Source organism: Halichoerus grypus, chromosome 5, assembly GCF_964656455.1.
Source record: "Halichoerus grypus chromosome 5, mHalGry1.hap1.1, whole genome shotgun sequence".
NCBI lineage: Eukaryota > Metazoa > Chordata > Mammalia > Carnivora > Phocidae > Halichoerus > Halichoerus grypus.
Genome location: NC_135716.1, coordinates 8023458 through 8045134, shown reverse-complemented (window position 1 = coordinate 8045134; position 21677 = coordinate 8023458). Strand labels below are relative to the sequence as shown.

At 45.6% G+C, this 21677-nt stretch overlaps 1 protein-coding gene across 7 annotated transcripts in view; it reads right to left on the bottom strand.

Annotated features, from left to right (window-relative positions):
* LOC144381814 (uncharacterized) overlaps positions 1 to 20542 on the bottom strand; it is a 153597-nt gene extending 133055 nt beyond the window's left edge. For 2 of the 7 annotated variants that reach the window (XR_013447669.1, XR_013447671.1), the window contains exons 1-2: positions 19763 to 20542; positions 14484 to 14624 (exon numbers count right to left, since the gene is read on the bottom strand). Coding sequence is in view for 1 of the 7 variants with exons in the window: in XM_078071977.1 (XP_077928103.1) it covers positions 19763 to 19931 (169 nt within the window). In the remaining 6 variants the exon portion in view is untranslated. Of the gene's footprint in view, positions 1 to 8939; positions 9170 to 13787; positions 13955 to 14215; positions 14356 to 14483; positions 14625 to 19762 lie in introns of those variants that run through there. The other 5 variants (XR_013447672.1, XR_013447674.1, XR_013447673.1 and 2 more) reach the window with 5 other exon arrangements.
* Positions 20543 to 21677: the final 1135 nt, after the last annotated feature.

Genomic DNA, 21677 nt, shown 5'->3' with positions numbered 1-21677 from the left:
ATAGGACCTGCTCAAAGCCCGTGGTCAGTAAACAGCGGAGACTATCCTATTTCCCCTACAGGTGAAGAGGCCCAATGACCACCACCTTCCCCCAGCCAGGGCCTTCCTAGTGAGCTTCACTGACCATGACCACTTACCCCCTGGTGAACTCCCCCCCAAAGCCCTCAGCAAGACTTACAGGGCCCAGGGTGAGAAGCTTCTACACCTGCAAAAACCCGCGGCCCCCTTTCTCTCTTCCCTCCCCGCCGTGTTCTAGCCACACGGCTGGCTCACGATTCGCTAACATGGAAAACTCCACTTCTCTCCACCTGATGACCTTCAGGTGTGGGTGCCTGCACCCGAACTCTCTCCTTCCCCCACCTGCACTCAGTACCACCCACCTCCCACGACCTCCTACCTGTCCTTCTCATCTCAGATCCAGAACAGGTGAGGTCTGGGGCGCCTGGGTGGCTCCCTCGGTTAAGCCTCCAACTCTTAATTTCAGCTCGGGTCATGAGATCAAGCCCTGCGTGGGACTCTGTGCTCTGCACAGAGCCTGCTTGTCCCTCTCCCGCTGCTCCTTCCCCCCACTTGCACTCTCTCTCTCTCTCTCAAATAAATAAAATCTTAAAAAAAAAGAAAAAAAGAACAGGTGAGGTCTACCTGTCTCACACTCTCAGAGCTCCTTTACGGGTCTGATGGCATAAACACACTTTGTGACTATATTTTTATTTTTACTATAATTTATTGAATGTGTGTTTCCCTCACTACGTTGGCTACATGGGTATAAACTGGCCTTCCCCTATTGTATCATCATGGCAGCCCCGTGCCCCATAACATGCCTGCCCGGCACCGATATCTTCATCTAGCTCTATGTATATATTATAAATGTTATATTTGTTGAATAAATAAATGAAAAACAAGATAAATGAAAGAAGTGGCCACTGGATGGATCTTAGAGTCAATAACCTTGAAAATCCCTTTTGCTTTTGGAATTCAGTAAGAACATCATCTTTTTTAGACAAGAAGGGAAAATCTCAGGTTCTGTTCTTTGAGAAGAAGTCCTCTGGGAAAAATTCGTTTTCCCTATCTCGGCTGTCTGGGGGTGTCAGGGTCCTTCCAGGTGTAATCAAGCCATCTGTGGAGGTGTGTGTCAGGGAGTGGGAGACACAGAAGCTGGAAGGTGCTCGATGCAGATGACCAAGAAATGGACTGGTCAGAGCAGGCCAGCGCAGGAACCCTCTGGAATGAGCCAAGAGCAGATGAGCTTCCAAACGCCCCACAGCTGCAGGGGAGGAGTCCAGATGGATTCTCCCAGGAAGTGAAGCTCCAACACACAGCACTGTTCTTGCCATTTGCTTTACTCGCCCTCCGCAGCACAAAATGGCTTCCCAGCTCTGTTTTGATGCACTCGAGTGAAAATAAATACTGGGCCCAGCTGTCTCCACTCGCAGATCTAAGTGATGAACTCATAACCAGATAATGGACTGGTTCTTCACCCTCTGTAGCCTCTCCTCCTACCCCATTGTCACCCAAAGGAGCGGAATGGATTTACTGAGTTTATGTTCTGGCCTCGAACTTTAAAGAACTAAACTAAAATGACATATATCCAGAATATTGGACCAAATTGGCTGTGCCGCTAACTAGTTAACTGGCCTTGGGGAAATCATCTGGCTTTCCTGAAACCTGGCTTCTTACCAAGAACACTCCGAAGCAGCACAGCATCATGGCCTAGAGGCAGGCAGACCTAGACTAAGTCTTGATTCTGCCACTTGGTAGCTGTGTGACCTTGGACTAGTCACTTAACCTCTGTTGGCTTCAGTGTCCTCATCTATAAATGGAGATACAAAGATGATCCGCCTATTATTGTAAGGGCTGTTGTTAGAATTAAATAAGAAAATGTATGTTGGGCGCCTGGGTGGCTCAGTCGGTTAAGCGACTGCCTTCGGCTCAGGTCATGATCCCAGGGTCCTGGGATCGAGTCCCACATCAGGCTCCCTGCTCCGCGGGGAGTCTGCTTCTCCCTCTTCCACTCCCCCTGCTTGTGTTCCCTCTCTCGCTGTGTCTCTCTCTGTCAAATAAGTAAATAAAATCTTTAAAAAAAAAAGAAAATGTATGTAAAGTGTTTTGTTTTGTCCCTGGCACCTGCTCGGGACCCAAGAAATTATAGAAGCAGTAGCAGTATTAATATCCCTAAGATAATATAAACTAGAAATCACCATAATATGTAAATATAATCAGGATCATCACGATTATCAACCAAGTCAAACCCTGTCTTCTTCATGAAGACTTTTCCTAAAAGTTATTGTTTATGGAACATTCCTTTTCCTACAAACAGAACATGCTCTCTGAACTACATATTTAAAATGTAACTCTATTCCCCCGTACATTTCCTCTAATGGTTCCAAACCACTGGTGGCTCCCGCAGGTCACACCTCCTGGGCTGGGGATAGGGGACCGGGATGCAGAACCTAATGGGGGTCTCCTAACTTAGGGCCTGGCTCCCTTCGATGGGTCCAGGGACTTCATCATTCCCAGAACTGAGCAGCCTCTCAGGGACCCAGTCACACCAACGTCCCCCTTTCTCTCACCCACCCACACACATAAGAACAAATGCATGGTTATAAGTAATTATGAATTCTAGCCCACCCTTTAGACTGGGGGAGGATAGCTTCCAGGCATGAGAACACAACTTTTCACCACCCAAGACCCCCCCTCACTGGCTGGGGGACCTGGGAAGTACCTGGCGTGAGGTAAGTGCTCCATAACTATTTGTTGAGTGAATAAATTTTACTAGTGATTGGACTGTTGGGAGATCAGCTACCTGTTGAACAATAACGCTACAGAACAAGCTACCGAGAAAGGTTCGGGGGTTCTGGCTCCCACGTGACTGTAACCGGCTGCAAGTGGGTTGGGGGCCGTGTCTGGCTGAGAGGTGAGGTGATTTGCTGAAGAAGCAGAGCAGCTGGTAAGATCCTGACACCCCAGCACCCAGCCCAGGGCCCTCCCAATCACCCCAGGTGCTCCCAGGTCCCTTCAGCGCTGAGACAGAGGCTGGGGACTCACGAAGCACATGCACAGATACAAACACCACCACGCCCCCCCCCGGGGGTGAGGGGCCTGCAACTCCTGCACGATGAGCTGGGCTCTCGGAGGCAGAATCTGGGCCAGTGCTATTAATGAGCCACATCTAGTGGGAGGCCGGGGGAGTGGGAGGGGCTCCTTGGGGGACAGGAGTGTGTCTACAAGAGGCAGATTATCCGTCCCCGCCACCGCCAGGGAAGCCATTTTACTTGGCACAAGCACGTATCACCCCACAAGGGAGGGTTCCCTCTTCCAATTCACAGATCAGAAACGTTCAGGTGGTACATGACTTCGTATGTGCCTACCTCGAGCCTGGATCCAGGACTCAGAGTGGTCCCCAGGGGCCCACGACTGCAATTACACACAAACCAACCCCTGGCAACGGAATTCATTTGAAAAGATCTCACAGAATTCAATCAAAGCATCATTTATCTTCTCTTCCTGGCTCCAGATAACCTGTCGTGTGGAATGTTTCCGAACGTTTCCATCTTTGCCAGTTGGCTCACACAGAATCTAAATATAAGGGCGAGGCAAAAACCGGCCTCTGTCCAAAGTCATTCCCCCACAGGGAGGTCTTCCTATGTCCTGTGATTTGGAGACGCAGAATGGTCACTATCTCCTGAGGATGCAGCCACTCAGTCAATAAGCATGTACTCGGCATTACATGCCTAGATATCAGGGTTCAGAATGAAGATGCCACGGTCTCAAATCCTCAGTCAATGACTTACATGCACAACCCTCCCCGAGAGGTGTTTTTTTTTTTTCCTTTAATAGGGAGAAGAGAACCACAAACACTTATAAAACCATTTGGGAAAACACTGTAATGGGCATATGAGGTACGTGACACGAGGTACAACGTCTGTGTCTTCCCATAGGCATCTGAAATGATAACAGAGGTCCTTTTTCCCAGAAAAGCCCACCTGGAAGCTTCAGAAAGACAACCACGCCTGGTGATTGGATTCTGTGCTGATCTGAAAGTGATTCCTTCCAATGATTTTGTTAGCATTGAATTCCTTTTACTAAACGCCTTTCTGCCTTTTCTTAAAATACTTATATTGATTTCTATTTGGTGCACTCAACTTTTAGATGATATGAAACTTAGAACCAAACAAATGTTTAAAGATGGGAACTTAACATTCTTGTTCTGAGCTTATGGGGTTTGAAGGCAGGGCAACACCCTTACCATTTGGAAATGAGTTACCTGGCACGCAGGGGCAAAGCTGGTCCTTCGGTTAGGACCCCTGAGCTGCCAGCTATCATGGTCCAGCTGAAGTCAGCCTTGACTTCCTACCATAAACAATCATAAAGCTGAGGGAAGTAGGTAAGGCAACTGTTTGCAGACATGTGAAATGGACTGCCCGGGACCGAAATCCCCAGGAAGTGGGGCATTCACGAGTGAGCAGCAAAACTACCACAGATCTCCATGGCTGTGAGAACACTTCCTGGCTGTGACCTGGAGTCCAAGCACAGCGTGATGAAGTCACTGGGCTGAAGAGGGAAAGTGGCTGGAATCTGTGGGTCAGGGTGCTGGAGGGGAATTGGGGGAGGTCAGCTTTAAGATGGTGATGAGGACCGGGCCGCACAAACACAGAGGGAGACTCCCAGAGGCTCCCCACAGACCATAGACTGGAGACTCCGGAGCTTGAGCAGGGCCCAGGAAGCTGGAACCCCAGCCCAGCGAGAGAGGAGTCAGACCTCATTAAAACCTAGATAACACTCCAGACATCAAGCTGAGGTCACAGAGGGCCCTGATTTAGATTTAAAGACCACACCCTAGAGTAAGGCCCATACTTGACATCCTAACAGAACCTAAAACCAAGACATGATAAGGTCTACAACAGGAGTTGAGAGATTGGGTCCTCCTAAATGACAGGATTTAAGAAATATCTTGGAATTTTCCCAGATTAATCTTGACAAGGCACAAAATCAAACCAACACAAATTCAAGATGATTGGCCATCAACTGCGTCACCTCCAATTAAAAAAATCAATACTCTTTGTGCACTTGGTTCAGTAAAAAGTTCAACTGTACTAGACGTACAAGGAAAAAGAAAATATGACCTATAGTCTAGGAAAAAAAGTCCATTAAAAATCAAACCTTAATTAGCACAGATGTGTTATTTAGCAGACTAAAACTATAAAGCAGCTATTATGTTCATTAAATTAAAAGAAAATATAATCTAAATGGGTGAACACATCAAGAATCTCAGCAATGACATGGAAACTATACAAAAGAGGCCAAGTAGAAATTCTAGAATTAAAAGTTGAAAAAAAAATAATTGGATGGCTTTACAGCAAACCAAAGTTACAAAAGAGTCAATAAACTTGAAAACAAATCAACAGAAATTCTCCAATATGAAGAATAGTGAGAAAAATATTGGAGAAAAAAAAAATGACCGGGGCTTATAGGACAACATAACATGTGTAGTAAGAATCCCAGAAGGAGATGAAAATGAGAAAGAAAAAAAAAGTAGGAATTCTTAGAGCCCTTGATAATCTATGTACATTAAGAAACTCACAAGATACTCAAAACAGACCATCATCTGCCAAATTTACTTGACCCTAAAACCTTTGTACCATGGAGCATATCACAGAACTATGTTCTAGAGAACTCATTTTGGGAACTACCCCCCCACACACACAGACTGGACATGCAGCTCAGGCATTTCTTAGCTCAGGTGAGTGAATGACCCCGGGCTCCCCAGAGTGATGATATTCAGGGGATGGGTAAGAGTGACAATGACAAGAATACTCTAGGGGTATTTGAAGGCAGGGCAATGGAAGAAGACACAGAAAGAGAGGTGCAAAGGGCTGAAGACAAAAATCTTCCATAAGCCAAGCCTGGCTGAGAGCCAGCTTCCGCTCAAGCTCTATTTAATGTCTTCAGGTCCACAAGCACCACTTAGTACAATCAGCCCCGGCGGCCCCCAGGGAAATCTGGGTCCAGGACTCAGAAAACTCATTTCCACCAAAGGAGATAGGAAGCTTGGAGAAGCGCCAAAATCCAGGGGGAAAGGATTGCTTTGTGTTTTCATTTCATTTTCTGCAAGTGACAGAATTGTAAGGAAGGCCACCCAACATAAAAGAAATAGCACAAAACCACAAATCACAGTTCCCTGGATCGCAGCCAAGTCTGATGGACACTTCCTATGTGACAAATGGAAGGACCCAGAGAATATTAAACAAAGTATACTGCAAAATATAAAACAAAAACTCAAGTAATGACTAAGGGACAGGTCATGTGGTTGTGTGATAAAATCCTGCAAATACATAACCCTTCCGTTTACAGAGCACTTGCAAGTTCATTACTCCATTGCATGTTCATGACAACCCATGAGGCATGTGGCATCTTTTCTATTCTACAGATGAAGAAATGGAGGCTCAGGCAAGTACTATGAATTTCCAGAGACTACCTAATTAGTTAACAACCAGACTGAGACTCAAATACAGTTCGTTCCGCATAATAACCCACTACTTTCTATTAACAAAATATCATGGAAAATATAGGTCAGTGAGAACCTATCTCTGTACTTGCCTATTCTGGACCATTCATATAAATGAAACCATGCGATAAGTGCTCTTTTATGACTGGCTTCCTCAGTCAGCACAGTGTTTTCAAGGTTCATCCATGTTATAGCATGTGTTATATCAGTACTTCAATCCTGTTTATTGCTGCATAACGTTCCATTGTATGGATATACCACCTTTTGTTTATCTGTTCATCAGTTTCAATCAGTCATTTTATTTTTTTATTTTTTTATTATGTTTTGTTAATCACCATACATCATCACATCATTAGTTTTTGATGTAGTGTTCCGTGATTCATTATTTGCGTATAACACCCAGTGCTCCATGCAGAACATGCCCTCTTTAATACCCATCACCAGGCTAACCCATCCTCCCACCCCCCTCCCCTCTAGAACCCTCAGTTTGTTTCTCAGAGTCCATAGTCTCTCATGGTTCATCTCCCCCTCCGATTTCCGCCCCCTTCATTCTTCCCCTCCTGCTATCTTCTTCTTCTTCTTCTTTTTTTTTAACATATATTATTTGTTTCAGAGGTAGAGATCTGTGATTCGAGTCTTGCACAATTCACAGCACTCACCATAGCATATACCCTCCCCAATGTCTATCACCCGGCCGCCCCATCCCTCCCACCCACCCCCACTCCAGCAACCCTCAGTTTGTTTCCTGAGATTAAGAATTCCTCATATTAGTGAGGTCATATGATACATGTCTATCTCTGATTGATTTATTTCGCTCAGCGTAACACTCTCCAGTTCTATCCACGTCATTGCAAATGGCAAGATTTCATTCCTTTTGATAGCTGCATAATATTCCATTGTATATACATACCACCTCTTCTTTATCCATTCATCTGTCGATGGACAGCTTGGCTCTTTCCACAGTTTGGCTATTGTGTACATTGCTGCTATAAGCATCGGGGTGCATGTACCCCTTCGGATCCCTACATTTATATCTTTGGGGTAAATACCCAGTAGTGCAATTGCTGGATCGTATGGTAGCTCTATTTTCAACTTTTTGAAGAACCTCCATACTGTTTTCCAGAATGGCTGCATCAGCTTGCATTCCCACCAACAGTGTAGGAGGGTTCCCCTTTCTCCGCATCCCCGCCAACATCTGTCCTTTCCTGACTTGTTAATTTTAGCCATTCTGACTGGTGTGAGGTGATATTGAGGTTTTGATTTGGATTTCCCTGATGCCAAGCGATGCTGAGCACTTTTTCATGTGTCTGTTGGCCGTTTGGATGTCTTCTTTGGAGAAATGTCTGTTTATGTCTTCTGCCCATTTCTTGATTGGATCATTTGTTCTTTGGGTGTTGAGTTTGATGAGTTCTTTATAGATTTTGGATACTAGCCCTTTATCTGATATGTCATTTGCAAATATCTTCTCCCATTCTGTCAGTTGTCTTTTGGTTTTGTTGACTGTTTCCTTTGCTTTGCAAAAGCTTTTTATCTTGATGAAGTCCCAATAGTTCATTTTTGCCCTTGCTTCCCTTGCCTTTGGCGATGTTTCTAGGAAGAAGTTGCTGCGGCTGAGGTCGAAGAGGTTGCTGCCTGTGTTCTCCTTTAGGATTTTGATGGACTCCTGTCTCACATTGAGGTCTTTCAACCATTTGGAGTCTATTTTTGTGTGTGGTGTAAGGAAATGGTCCAGTTTCATTCTTCTGCATGTGGCTGTCCAGTTTTCCCAACACCATTTGTTGAAGAGACTATCTTTTTCCCATTGGACATTCTTTCCTGCTTTGTCAAAGATTAGTTGACCGTAGAGTTGAGGGTCCATTTCTGGGCTCTCTATTCTGTTCCATTGTCTATGTGTCTGTTTTTGTGCCAGTACCATACTGTCTTGATGATGACAGCTTTGTAATAGCTGGAAGTCCGGAATTGTGATGCCGCCAGCTTTGCTTTTCTTTTTCAACATTCCTCTGGCTGTTCGGGGTCTTTTCTGGTTCCATACAAATTTTAGGATTATTTGTTCCATTTCTTTGAAAAAAGTGGATGGTATTTTGATGGGGATTACACTGAATGTGTAGATTGCTCTAGGTAGCATTGACATCTTCACAATATTTGTTCTTCCAATCCATGAGCATGGAACGTTTTTCCATTTCTTTGTGTCTTTCTCAGTTTCTTTCATGAGTATTTTATAGTTTTCTGAGTACAGATCCTTTGCCTCTTTGGTTGGATTTATTCCTAGGTATCTTAGGGTTTTAGGTGCAATTGTAAATGGGATCAACTCCTTAATTTCTCTTTCTTCTGTCTTGTTGTTGGTGTATAGGAATGCCACTGATTTCTGTGCACTGATTTTATATCCTGTCACTTTATACTGGATTCCTGTATGAGTTCTAGCAGTTTTGGGGTGGAGTCTTTTGGGTTTTCCACATAAAGTATCATATCATCTGCAAAGAGTGAGAGTTTGACTTCTTCCTTGCCAATTTGGATGCCTTTTATTTCTCTTTGTTGTCTGATTGCTGTGGCTAGGACTCAATCAGTCATTTTAAATGGATGAATCGTAGTCTGCTGTCTGTGCCCACACTGTTTCAATTCATCGTTCCCTGACGATGGACGTTTGGATCTGCAACTATTTAATTTCTACAGACAACAATGCACATCATATATTTATAAATATTTCTTTAGACATGTATGATAATATCCTTATACTTGTAAAATTGAAACCTTTGAGTTAGAGAGTATTCACATACTTAAGGCTTTTTGGTATATATGGGCAAATTTCCTTCTATATAACAGTCTTTCATGAAATGGATTTATCATTAGTATACTCAGTCTTTTATTTCTATATAAAAGAATCAAATGGAAATTCTAGAAATAGAAAACTGAAATAAAATAATTGGATCGGCTTAAGGGCAAATCAAAAATTACAAAAGTCAGTTAATGGACAGCTGAGTCTGCCATTTACATGGAAATACATAGAGCCACGCTGCAAAAGAAAATCTTGAATAAGAACAAAGTTGAAGAACTTAGACTTCAGACTATCAAGATTATAGTAATAAAGATGGTGTGATATTGGTACGAGGATAGAAGAAAGACAAATGGAGCAGAATAGTGAGTCCAGAAGTAGACACACACACATATAAAGGCACCTGATGTAGAATAAAGGTAATATGCAGAGCCACAGAGATGAGATGTTTTGTTCTGTTTAATAGATGATATTGGGACTATAGGATATCCACATGAGGTAAAGAAGTAAATCTTGACCCCCCTACCTCACACTATATACAAAAATCAATTCCAGATGAATTATATATCTAAATGGAAAGGACAAAACAATAAAACTTCTAGATGATAATAGAAGAGAATACAAACATGACTTGGAAGAAGCAAAATTTTCTTAAACAGGACATGAAAAATAGTAATTACTAAGTAGAAGATGATACATTGGACATTTTGAAGATTTAGAACTTTTTTGAGTCAAAAAATCATCATTGAATAAGATTTTTTCAGTACATACATCCAACAAAAGGCTCATGTCCAAGATAACTAGAAAACTCCAAACAAGTAAGAAAAACAGATAAGCCAATAGAATATGGTTAAGAGAGCTTCACAGAAAGGATGTTAAAATGACCAATAAGCACACAAAAAGACTCTCCACAGTGCTGGTGACAGAAACATGCAAATTAAAACCACAATAAGAAACAACTACACATGTACCATAAGAGTTTAATATTTTTTTTAAATGATAAAGATGTAGAGCGACTGTTTTCAAGTACTTACAATAGTAAACATGTGCCCTAAACCCAGAAATTCCATGCCTACCTATATACCCAACAAAAATAAATACATCTATGCACCAAAAGATATGTAATAGGATGTTCAAAACAACATTATTCACAGTACTCCAATACTGGGGGAGAAAAAGTCCAACAGCCAAACAAATAAATTGTGATAGACTCATATAGTAGTAAATGGTGTGGGAATAAACATGAACCATCATTGTTACATATAAAAACATGGATGAACCTCACAAATATCATGTTGAGCCCAGGAAGCTAAACATGAAAGAGTGGATAATACATGATTTCATTTACATAAAGTCCAAAACAGGTGAAGATATTTGATGGTAAATGAGGATAGTGGTTAATTTTTTGGCGATTGTGATTAAGGGTCTGTTTTGGTCACACAGGTGTGTTCACTTTGTTGAAATCCACCAAGCTGTATACTTAGGATTTGTGTACTTTTCCATGTTTATATCATGTTTCAACAAAAATCTTATTTAAAAACAGGTGATACCCCAAGGCCACTGGGTGAACTTTCAGGACCAGCCATTTTATTTATTTTTTTAAGATTTTTATAATGGAGGACATTAGAAGAAGGAAGGGAAAAATGAAGGGGAGGAAATCGGAGGGGGAGACGAACCATGAGAGACTATGGACTCTGAGAAACAAACTGAGGGTTTTAGAGGGGAGGGGGTGGAGAGATGGGTTAGCTGGTGACGGGTATTAAGGAGGGCATGAATTGCATGGAGCACTGGGTGTTATACGCAAACAATGAATCATGGAACACTACATCAAAAAAGAAGAAGAAGAATGTAGCAGGAGGGGAAGAATGAAGGGGGGGAAATCGGAGGGGGAGAAGAACCATGAGAGACGATGGACTCTGAAAAACAAACTGAGGGTTCTAGAGGGGAGGGGGTGGGAGGATGGGTTAGCCTGGTGATGGGTATTGAGGAGGGCACGTTCTGCATGGAGCACTGGGTGTTATGCACAAACAATGAATCATGGAACACTATATCTAAAACTAATGATGTAATGTATGGGGATTAACATAACAATAAAAAAATTAAAAAAAAAACTAATGATGTACTGTATGGTGACTAATATAACATAATAAAAATAAAATTTTAAAAATTAAAAAAAAATTTATTTATTTGAGAGAGAGAGTGTACAAGCAGGGGGAGTGGCAGCAGAGGGAGAGGCAGGCTCCCCACTGAGCAGGGAGCCCAACGTGGGGCTCGATCCCACGACCCTGGGATCACGACCTGAGCCGAAGGCAGACGCTTCACCGACTGAGCCACCCAGGAGCCCCAGGCCGCACCATTTTAAAACAAGTCCTTGTGTGTGTCTCCACACCCACAACACAACACTGCCCACCATCCATCTACGGAAGGCATAAGGGCAAAGTGGTCTGCTGGGCAAGGAGGTTGGAGAGGAGATTGGTCTAGGAGAAGAGACTCTAGGAACTCAATGGTCTGGAGACTCAACTGGGCTCCTTGGCACCTGGGCTAAGGAGAACTGGAATTGGAGAAAAGGGGACAAGCCCTGCTTCCCTGTCTAAAGTGGGGGAAAGCTGGGAAGGTAGCACTTCCTCCCTGCACGCCCATCACCAGCTGCCATGGAGTCAGCTGAGCCCGGGTTCTTGCTCCACCACACAGCATTGGCAAGCAGCCCACCCCACCCCCTCCACCTCCAGAAATGGTTCCAAATCATCATTAGGAAGGTAGCGACCGAAAGGCCACATTCAACACATGGAAAACGATTTAAGGGTGTCAAAATGGAGTAAGAAAATTATCAAGTATTTAAAACGAGAGAGAAGGAAAGTGGAGGACTGCCCATAACTCAGAACCAAGACAGACCACAAGACATGCTCTTGTTGAGCCCACACTGTCCTTTACTGAGTTGCTCCTCTAAACCAGTTACACTTGGCCCCCATAGTCCTAAATCTCAGGAAGGGTGTGATCGTCTCTTCTTTGGCTCCATAGAGTTAGTTTGTTTTCTGCTAGGGACGGGAACTCAGGAGGGTCCTCTGTATTCTTTCCCTGTAGGGGAGTGTATGCCGCTGTGTTCTCCTCCTGCCCCATGGAGAGATGAAGAGAATGCCATTCCTTGGCAATGAGGGGAACTGGGGAAGGAGACAAGGGCCCGGTCCCTCCTTATGCCAAATGCTCAGAAACAAACACATGCACACTCAACCCTGACTAGGTTTTAAGTGGTTGTATACTGAAACGCTGGTGACGGGATCAATCCAAGAGAGTCAGACGGTGGAAAATCAAGTAATGCGGCCTGAATCTAGCTAGCCACCATATCTCACTGCACCATGGAAGGGAAGATTCCAATCCCAGAGAGGCTTTCCTGCCCACAGTCTGGAGTCACCCCCTACTTGGACACTGGGACACTCATGGTACTCTTGTCTTCTCTCCCCCTCCTCCTTTGCTAAATCTCTGCCTCTAGCTAGAGTAGATGAGTCCAGAAATGGGCAAGGAAGAACATTACAGGGTAGAGATTCCTCCATTCTAGATGTTGGTGAGTTTTCTCCCCAGGGATGGTGGAAAGCAGGTCAGTTTTGAGTACCCAGAATTCACTGATCCCTTTTCTGCTAATAGCACCCTGATTTCCCTCTGGCAGACCACCCCACTCCTAATACACATGCTTGTGGCAGCACAACTCAATCCTTGGCTCCAGAAACAGAGCACATGATTTTGCTAAACCAACCAGAGCACTGCCCCCCACTGCCATGGTGATTGGTAGAACATAACCCAGTCAGTGTTGAGACACATTGAAACTTCTGGGAAAGAAACCATGTGCCACTGGATCTGAAGTTACAGGAACGTGAAGCTGGAGCTGCTGCAGCCACTTTGTAACCATGTGGAAAGAACCTGTCCAAGTGTGGAGAGGAAAAGGAGCTGAGAGGCAGTGAGGGGGAAGTGGGTCCTGTTGAAATTGGTTAGGTATCTGAATCAAACCACACTTGAATCTGAGTCTACCTAGAGCCATTTGGAGGGACATACTCTGTAGTGCTTGCAACAGAAGGATTCGTATCTAGTGTGCCAACTGCCTAAAATAAATTAGAGATCCCTCAAATATGAAGATTAATTTCCTGATAAAACCCTCACCAAGTCTACATGAGAGTTTCCTATTCCTCCTTCTTGACCTCCTCAGCCTTTAACAAAAGAAAGAAATTTTCCATTTCCACCCCCAATCCTCGGCCATTAATTTAACAACAAAGGGCACTGGGTCCAGCCCTCTTCCCTTATTCCAAGATATCTCCCCCAAGTGGATCATGGGAGAGAGGTGGGCAGTCCTGCCAAAACCACAAAAGCCCCCACAAAATAGGTTACCACCATCTCTTCGGTTGAGGTCACCCAACGGTGCACCTCAACAGCCTTGCCCTTAGCCCTGCAGTCCCCCCATGTTATTTCCGGACCGGACCGAGTTCTTCAGGAAGCCAGGGGGGCTCTGTGGAAGCACCACAACTTGAGTCGGCCCCATGAGCTTTCACAGCCTGCGTTCCATCACCGGCCTTTTCTCACTGCTGCACGAAAAGGAAGCAGATGATTCTCCTCATGGTGGGGCCACCAGCTCTCTCCTTCCAATCCATTATGCATGGCATGGGGGCCTATAACTCTGCACACGCCATGCTGTTCTATATAAATAGGGACCATCCATCAGAAATGTCACAGACAGGAAGCCAGTGAAGTTTCTACAACCAATTTACAATCAGAATCTGCCATGAAATGCACACAGAAAATGCCTTAACAGATCGAGAGGATGTGGGATACAAGTTATGCATGGCCAATGGAGTGCTGTTAAATCCAGAGGATGAGGCGCAACGAAGAAAAAGTGGAACATGAACAAAAATGAGGGAACAAATGAAATGCAGGTGGGATCTACAGTCTCACTGGAAAATGAAAAATAACAGTGTGGCAAATAGAAATGGTGTAACCATGTCCCTTTTTTTTTTTTCCCCCATTCTGCAAAGTCAGCAAACCAGGGGCACTCTTGCAAATACATGTTCTTCTTGATGCTGAATTTATTACCGCCAGGCTAAAAAGTATAAAAATTGAAGATTTCTATTTAGACAGAAAATAAATTTAACTGAGGGGATAGCCAGGCATGTTTTCTAAGTCAGAGCTGCCAACTTCCTTCAACCTTGTCCCGAAAGATTTACTCACCAGCGTAAAATTTCAGCCTGGGTTCGGTGGTGTGGCTTAATTTTTAGAAGCTTTAAAACGACCTTGGAGGAAAAAGAGGAAGTCTGTCCATTGTCCTCATCATGAACGTCCTGAACATTCAGGTCCCAGGCATCTTTCTTTCTTTCCAAATATGTTGATGCAAAAGAAAGAGATACTTAAATGTTAATATGATCTTCATCAATATGATCATTATCACCATCATGAGGCCAGTCGGTACTTAATGAGAACTGCTTTTATACCAGGAAGAAGAGTGATTTCACATAAAGTGAATACAAATATATGCCCCCTTTACAGATGGTAAAATCCAGAGTAGGAGAGGTTAAGTATCAATTAAATGATAGACTCAGATTCCAGCACCTCCTTCAGATGCCAGACCATCAAGAACTCTAGTCACTGAATCTCCTGCCACTAATCAAGGGCATTTATAAGCCCCTCAATGGGCTAGTTACACATTTTCTTCTCAAGTGTCTCTGAAACACCAACATGGCTCCCCCTTAGCCCATTCCTGCAATTGACGAGCTTCCCAGTCACGAATGAATCAAACGAACTTCTAGTAAGCATGTACCACTGATAACAATAGCTAGCTTTACTGAGTGCTAATTGTATGCCAGACATTGTGCTCATCATTTTATACGGATTATCTCACCCACTTATCTCACTGACCCTACGGAATGTCTACCATGATTGTCCACATTTGACAGGTGAGAAAACTGAGACCCATACAGGGCTGGTGAGCCCAAGCACATTCATTCAGCAAGAGGCAGACCTGGAAGCATTCTGCTCCCATTTTCTCCCGAACCCACAAAGACCAGGCTTTCTCGGCCTCTGCTCACATGAAGCTGTTCTTGCCTCATGACCCATGACCTCCACAGAGCTCAGGCTTATGATCAGTGAGTGCTCAGCTGTCTTCTTCCACTTCATGAGCAGCTTCTGATACACTTGATCAATCTCCCATGCTTAGCACGCAGGCTTCCATGGTCTCCCGTGATTCTTAACTCTTTCCCAGTCACTAGCCGATCCTGCTCAGTCATCTTGCTGGTCCCTCCTCATCTCCCCAACCTTGAAATGTTGGAGAACCTCAGTCCTCACACCTCCTCTCTGCTCTATCCACTCACTCCCCTGGTGGTTTCCTCCAGGCTCAGGGTTTTAAACACTATCAACAGGCTGACAATTCCCAAGTGTGTCCCTCCATCCCAGACTCATCTTCCAAATCCTTAAGAGTATATTCAACTAACATCTAACATAGATATCTTAAACTGGACAGATCCAAAACAACTCCCCCTGCTCGGCAAAAATCCACCCTCCAGGGGCGCCTGGGTGGCTCAGTTGTTAGGCGTCTGCCTTCAGCTCAGGTCATGATCCCGGAGTCCTGGAATCGAGCCCCGAATCAGGCTCCCTCCTCAGTGAGGAGCCTACTTCTCCCTCTCCCACTCCCCCTGCTTGTGTTCCCTCTCTTGCTGTGTCTCTCTCTGTCAAATAAATAAAATCTTAAAAAAAAAAAAATCCACCCTCCAGCCAGTCTATGCTTCTCCTATACAGCTACTCTGCCCTTGGAGTTGCTAGAGACAGATATCTTGGAGTCATCCTTAAATACCCTCTCTGTCACATCTCATGCACCATCCATCAACAAACCATTTTTGGGTTCCATCTACAAAATATATCATAACTGGGTTATTTCTTACCATTCCACTCACCTGCACCACTTTTCCCTGAGTGATCATGTAGCCTCCTAATTGGCCTCCTGGCTCTGCCATCCATCCTCCCCCAAATCTATTCTCCAGAGAGCAGTTGGAGTGGTCGCTTCTTACATTAGCTACCCCAATCAACCATATCTTCTGATATCCGTACTATGCACAGCCCCACGGTGACTCTGGGCTTGGCGATGTCACTTAGCACACGGGGTGGGGGGGCAGGTGGGGGCCCGTGGAAGTTTGGTGCGTCTTCTCCAGGAATGCCGCCACCATCTTAGAAGGAAGCCCAACCAGATGTAGCCTCCTTGGATGAAAGACCACATGGAAAGAGAGGGCCAGACGTCCTAGCTGAGCCCGTCCTCCAGCTCAGTGAGCTCAGGTGAAACCAGCAGAAGAACGGCCCTGTCATCCCACACAATTGGTAGAAATAACAGACCACTGTTTTCTTAAGCCACTAGCAACAGACAATAGATCTAGAATGCTTTCAAAGCAAGCCTGCTCAGTTCATTCCTCTGCTCCAAATCCTCTCACGGCTTCCCATCTAACTCGGAGCGAAACCAGAGTCCTAAACAATGACCGACAAGGCCCCCCTGCCCCCTTTCTGATGTCATCCCATCACTGCCTCCCTCACTGCAGCCACACCAGCCTCCTCGCTCCTCCTCAAGTTCACCAGGCACCTGCTGCTGCCGCCCCTGATGGGGTGCTCTTTGCCCAGATATTCCTCTGGCCTCCTTTGCTTCCCCCCTGCTTAGAGCTGTCTCCCTATGAGCCTATGGAACACAGCCCCTCCCCTTCCCCTTGTCCCATGTGCACTTGTCACCATTGTACCCTCTGTGTGTTCACTTGGGTGTTTGTTCCCTGGGTTTTCCCAAGTAGGATGAGAGCTCCCTGAAGGCTCTGTCTTTTTTTGTTCTCTGCTATCTCCTAAGTGCCTAGAACAATGCCTTAACCATGGTAATAATCAACAAATATTTGTTAAAGGAAACAAAGAAATGGAATCCAAGAGTCTAATGCATCTATTCCTAACAAGGATATTATGCTGAATCTCTAAAGAAATTACTCTAGCTAAGTGCTGGAGGGGGACCAAGAAGTTTGACATCCATAAGTGAGCTAGTCTCATCTCCAGTCCGGCTTGGGGTCAGGCCCTGAGGGCCCAACTCCCAGGCAGAGCCCCACCTAAGCCCTGAGCCAGTCCAGGCCTGAGCAGGCAGACTTGCAAAACCCTCAGGGTCATATGCAAGGGGCATCTAGAAGGGTCGTGCTGCCTAGGCCTGGTGTCTCGTGTGCCTGGCGAAAGTCTCAAAGACAGGTGTCCCTCCTCCGCATTCATGGCTGCCTATCTCCTCCTCCACCCTATGTGGGCTCCTCCACTTGACCCACTTTCCCTAATGAAATACTCATAGGGGACCTACTCTGAGCTAGTTCTGTGCAGTTCTAGGAATACAGCAATGAGCCTGAAGCACAGCCTCAAGATACCTGTAAGACAGCACTTTTTTTTTTCACCACTGGCCTAATTATTCATTATTCTGTGGGGCTGTCCCATGCATTATAGGATATCTAACATCGTCGGCCACTCAAAATCCAAACACTAGGGATAACCAAAGTTCCCTTGTCCGTGTTCAGTGGTTCACAAGGATGCCAAACCCACCCCTGGTGGAGAACCACGAGAACGGGTTGCCCAGCTTGGGTCAAAGCCCTGCCTGCTGCACCCTGGTAGAGCTGTTTACTTGTCTGTGTCTCCAACTTGACACTGAGATCCATCAGGGATGGTACCATGACTCGGTGACCTCTGTGTACCAGCACCCAGCACAGGTGGGCAACAAACGTGAGCGACACACAGGAGGCTTGAACATGTTCTGCCTGGCTTGGACTTCGCTCCAAATCCCACTCTCCCCGAGGTCGGCCTCTTGATCCCCACAATCCTCCAAACCCTACAGAGCACCCAAAACCATCTTGCCATCCATGCGGCTTTTATCCAAGCTTCAATTAAAATGCTCGCCAAATTCATAGATGAGTGAATGAGTCCTCCTGAGAAGTTCATGATACAGACTAGAGAGAAAGTACAACACGTTCCTACTCCCAGGGCGGTGTGCAGGGTGCGACCACAGAGAAACACTGTGGGATGTTTAGGAGCCGAAAGGAGACTCCCTCCTCAGCGCAATAGTGTGAATCAAAAACCTTGGGTTTTCAAATTACAACTCATTCTTTTTTAAAATGATAAAGCATTAAGAATAACTTTTAGAATAATTCTTTCAAAACTATCTCAGAGATCCATCACTGCTCTCCAGCTCTCCACCAGTAAGCAATCTGAGTCTCGAGGCTCACATCCACCCCCTGAATAGATTTGTGTGCCTCCAGACATGGGAAATGTGAGCTGGAGTGGCTGGGCACCAACGATGAAAAGTCAGTTTTACATCACAGCGAGAAAATCATTTTCCCAGACGTTACACAAGTCAACAAACAACAATATGCAAGCCTCTGGCACTGGCCTTGTCCCAGGAAATAACTCTTGAATTTAAGGAGAGAAACAGCCCGACGAGATTGGGGTGAAGTCACCTGTCTAGAAATTGACAAGCCCGGTGACAAAATGTCGGAGCTAAGCTCTCAAGCTTTTCGAGGTTAACAGAAAATGTCTGTATAGATGGCAAACTGCAAATCGCTGGCCGCTGTAACTTCTCCAAAATGAATAAAAATCCTGTCAATTATAAACGAGTGAGCTTGACTTCCATCATAAAAACTGTCAGATGAAAATGAGAAACTTCTTCACAAGCCCAGCATTAAATACGACTTGTCAAATCAGTCGTGTCCTGAGCTTGCCGGTGGCAATGAACCCACGGCCTCGTCGTTTGCCTCGAGTGAGCTCTGCAGGGCTGCACGACGAAAATGTGCAAACCCCCGTGGTCTGAAGATTCTGCCTGCCTTGCATGTCTCTCCTGATGAAGGGCCCTTCCTTCCCCTCTGCCTCTGTCAGCCCGCGTGGCTCTCTTGGGGCTGATGACACAGCTCCGCCGTGGGTGGGAGGCACGTAGCCAAGCCAGCCCCTCAGAAGCCCCATCCCCCCAGCGACAGGACTGCCTGGGTTCTTGTCACATGCCTCAAGTCTGCCCCGGGAAGCCAATCCTGGGACTTCTGCTGGAACAACTGGAAAAGGTCTCTCTCATCTCTGGGACTGCTAAGCTGACAGAATGTAACCCGGAGTTTCTGGAAGCCAGTGAGGGGCAGAAGCTGTGTAGGAATAAGGCCAACACAGAGGGAGGCAGAGCTGAGCGCACATTCAGAAGTCCCTGGCCCTGCCCTGACTGCTCAGATCCACCCCTGCTTACTGCCATGAGCCGGTAGATTCTCCCTTTTTTCCTAAGCCGGTCTGATTAGCATCCTGCCTGATGTGATTGCTGAGCTCCCTGTAACGCGACCAGCCCAGCAACAGGTGTGTTCCGACTCAGACTCGCAGGCGAGTTAAGGAACAGTAATTCGAAAGTTCTGACGACTGTACCCGTTGCTGATCCCACCGTGGGCCCCAGTGTCAATAATTGCAATTCTGCCCTGTTCATATAACCAAGCTCCTACCTGGTCCCCGGTTGTAGAGCCTGGGTCCTGTCTCATTCCCCTGTGCTTGAATGTTTGCCTTCAGGAGATTTCTACACAGACACAGCTCGGTCTTTGTTGATTCCAAATTGCGTAGAATCCCACCTCCGAAGTAACTGAGGTCCATCGGATGTTTGCTAAAGTTCACCATGACCTCATTGATTATTTATAGCGATGATGCTGGTGTCCTGCCCAGGTCTCCACAAGAGCACATCCCCCTGGAGATGCCTGTGAGTTACCACCAGAGCAGGAAGCAGCTCCTAGAGGCTGATCAAAGCCACCTTCTCTTCCCTAAGGCAACTGCTGGGTGCAACTCACACTCTTGAGCTCCCTGTGGGGGTCCCACTTCCCCCGAAGCCTACTTTTCTTTTCCTTTTTCTTTTTTTCCAGCTTCATTGACATGTAATTGACATGTAACATTGTATACGTTTAAGGTGTACAAAGGGCAGCTTTGCTACACTCATAGATTGCCAAGTGATTACCACCGCAGGCTTAGCTAAGCCTCCAAGTCACATAATTACCATTTCCTTTTTGTGATGGGAACATTGAGGATTTACTCACCTAGCAAGGTTCAAGTAATAAGACAGTACTGTTAACCACAGTCAGCACTCAATACCTGAGATCCCCACGACCTTCTCATCTTTTAGCTAGAAGTTCGTCCTCCTTGACCAGTATCTCTCCATTCCCCCCACCCCCGACCCCTGGAGGCCACCACTCTACAATTTTGATGAGTTCATGAAGCCTTGTTTTGTTTTTGGTTTTTTTGCCTACCTTTTCTTTTCTTTTTTTTTAATTTTATTATGTTAGTCACCATACATTACATCATTTGTTTTTGATGTGGTGATCCACGATCCACTGTTTTCGTATAACACCCAGTGCTCCATGCAGTACGTGCCCTCCTTAATACCCATCACCGGGCTAACCAATCCCCCCTCCCCCCTCCCCTCTAAAACCCTGTTTGTTTCTCAGAGTCCATAGGCTCTCATGGTTCATCTTTCCCTCCAATCCCCCCCCCTCATTTTTCCCTTCCTTCTCCTAGTGTCCTCCATGCTATTCCTTATGTTCCACAAATAAGTGAAACCATATGATAATTTACCTTCTTTTCTTTATCCATCCTCCTTCCCTCATTCCTTCACAGGTCCCTCTTTTGAGCAATCCCTCAGTAAATTGCTTGTGTGAGGCCGTCTCAGACTCGGCTTCCAGGGAACCTGGCCCCAAACACTGATCAAACAGTGCCTGTCAATGTTGTGATCGCAGAGAGCAAGGAAAGGCCACATCACACTACACATGAGAGTTGTCATTGCACAGAGACACTGAAGTATGGACAGGATTTCACAGGTGGAGGTGAGGAGGTGAGACACGCAGAAGGTTCCCTGTGAGGAAGGGCTCCGAGGCAGGACAGTGCAGCAGGAGCATGGAACAGATAAGACAGGAGGAGAAGGAAGAGGAAAGTACTTAACATGCACCTCCTCTCGGGGCGCCTGGGTGGCTCAGTTGGTTTAACATCTGCCTTGGGCTCAGGTCATGATCCCAGGATGCTGGGATCGAGCCCCACGTCGGGCTCCCTGCTCAGTGGGGAATCTGCTTCTGCCTCTGTCTCTCCCCCCACTAGTCATGGCGCAAGCACGCTCTCTCTCTCTCTCTCTCTCAAATACATAAATAAAATCTTAAAAAAAAAAATGCACCTCCTCTGTTTCTATGTCTGATACATGCCCCTCCATAATGTCATGGCTGCTCCTAAATCACAAACTCAAGTGGAGTCACGGTTTTCTTCCCATGGTGCTCACGGCTGGGGCCCAGAAGATTCAGAGGGAGGAACACGTGCACATAAGGGATGGAAAAGAAGGACAACACTTTACCCTCAATAGAGAGAGGGAGGAAGATAATTCCCCCAACG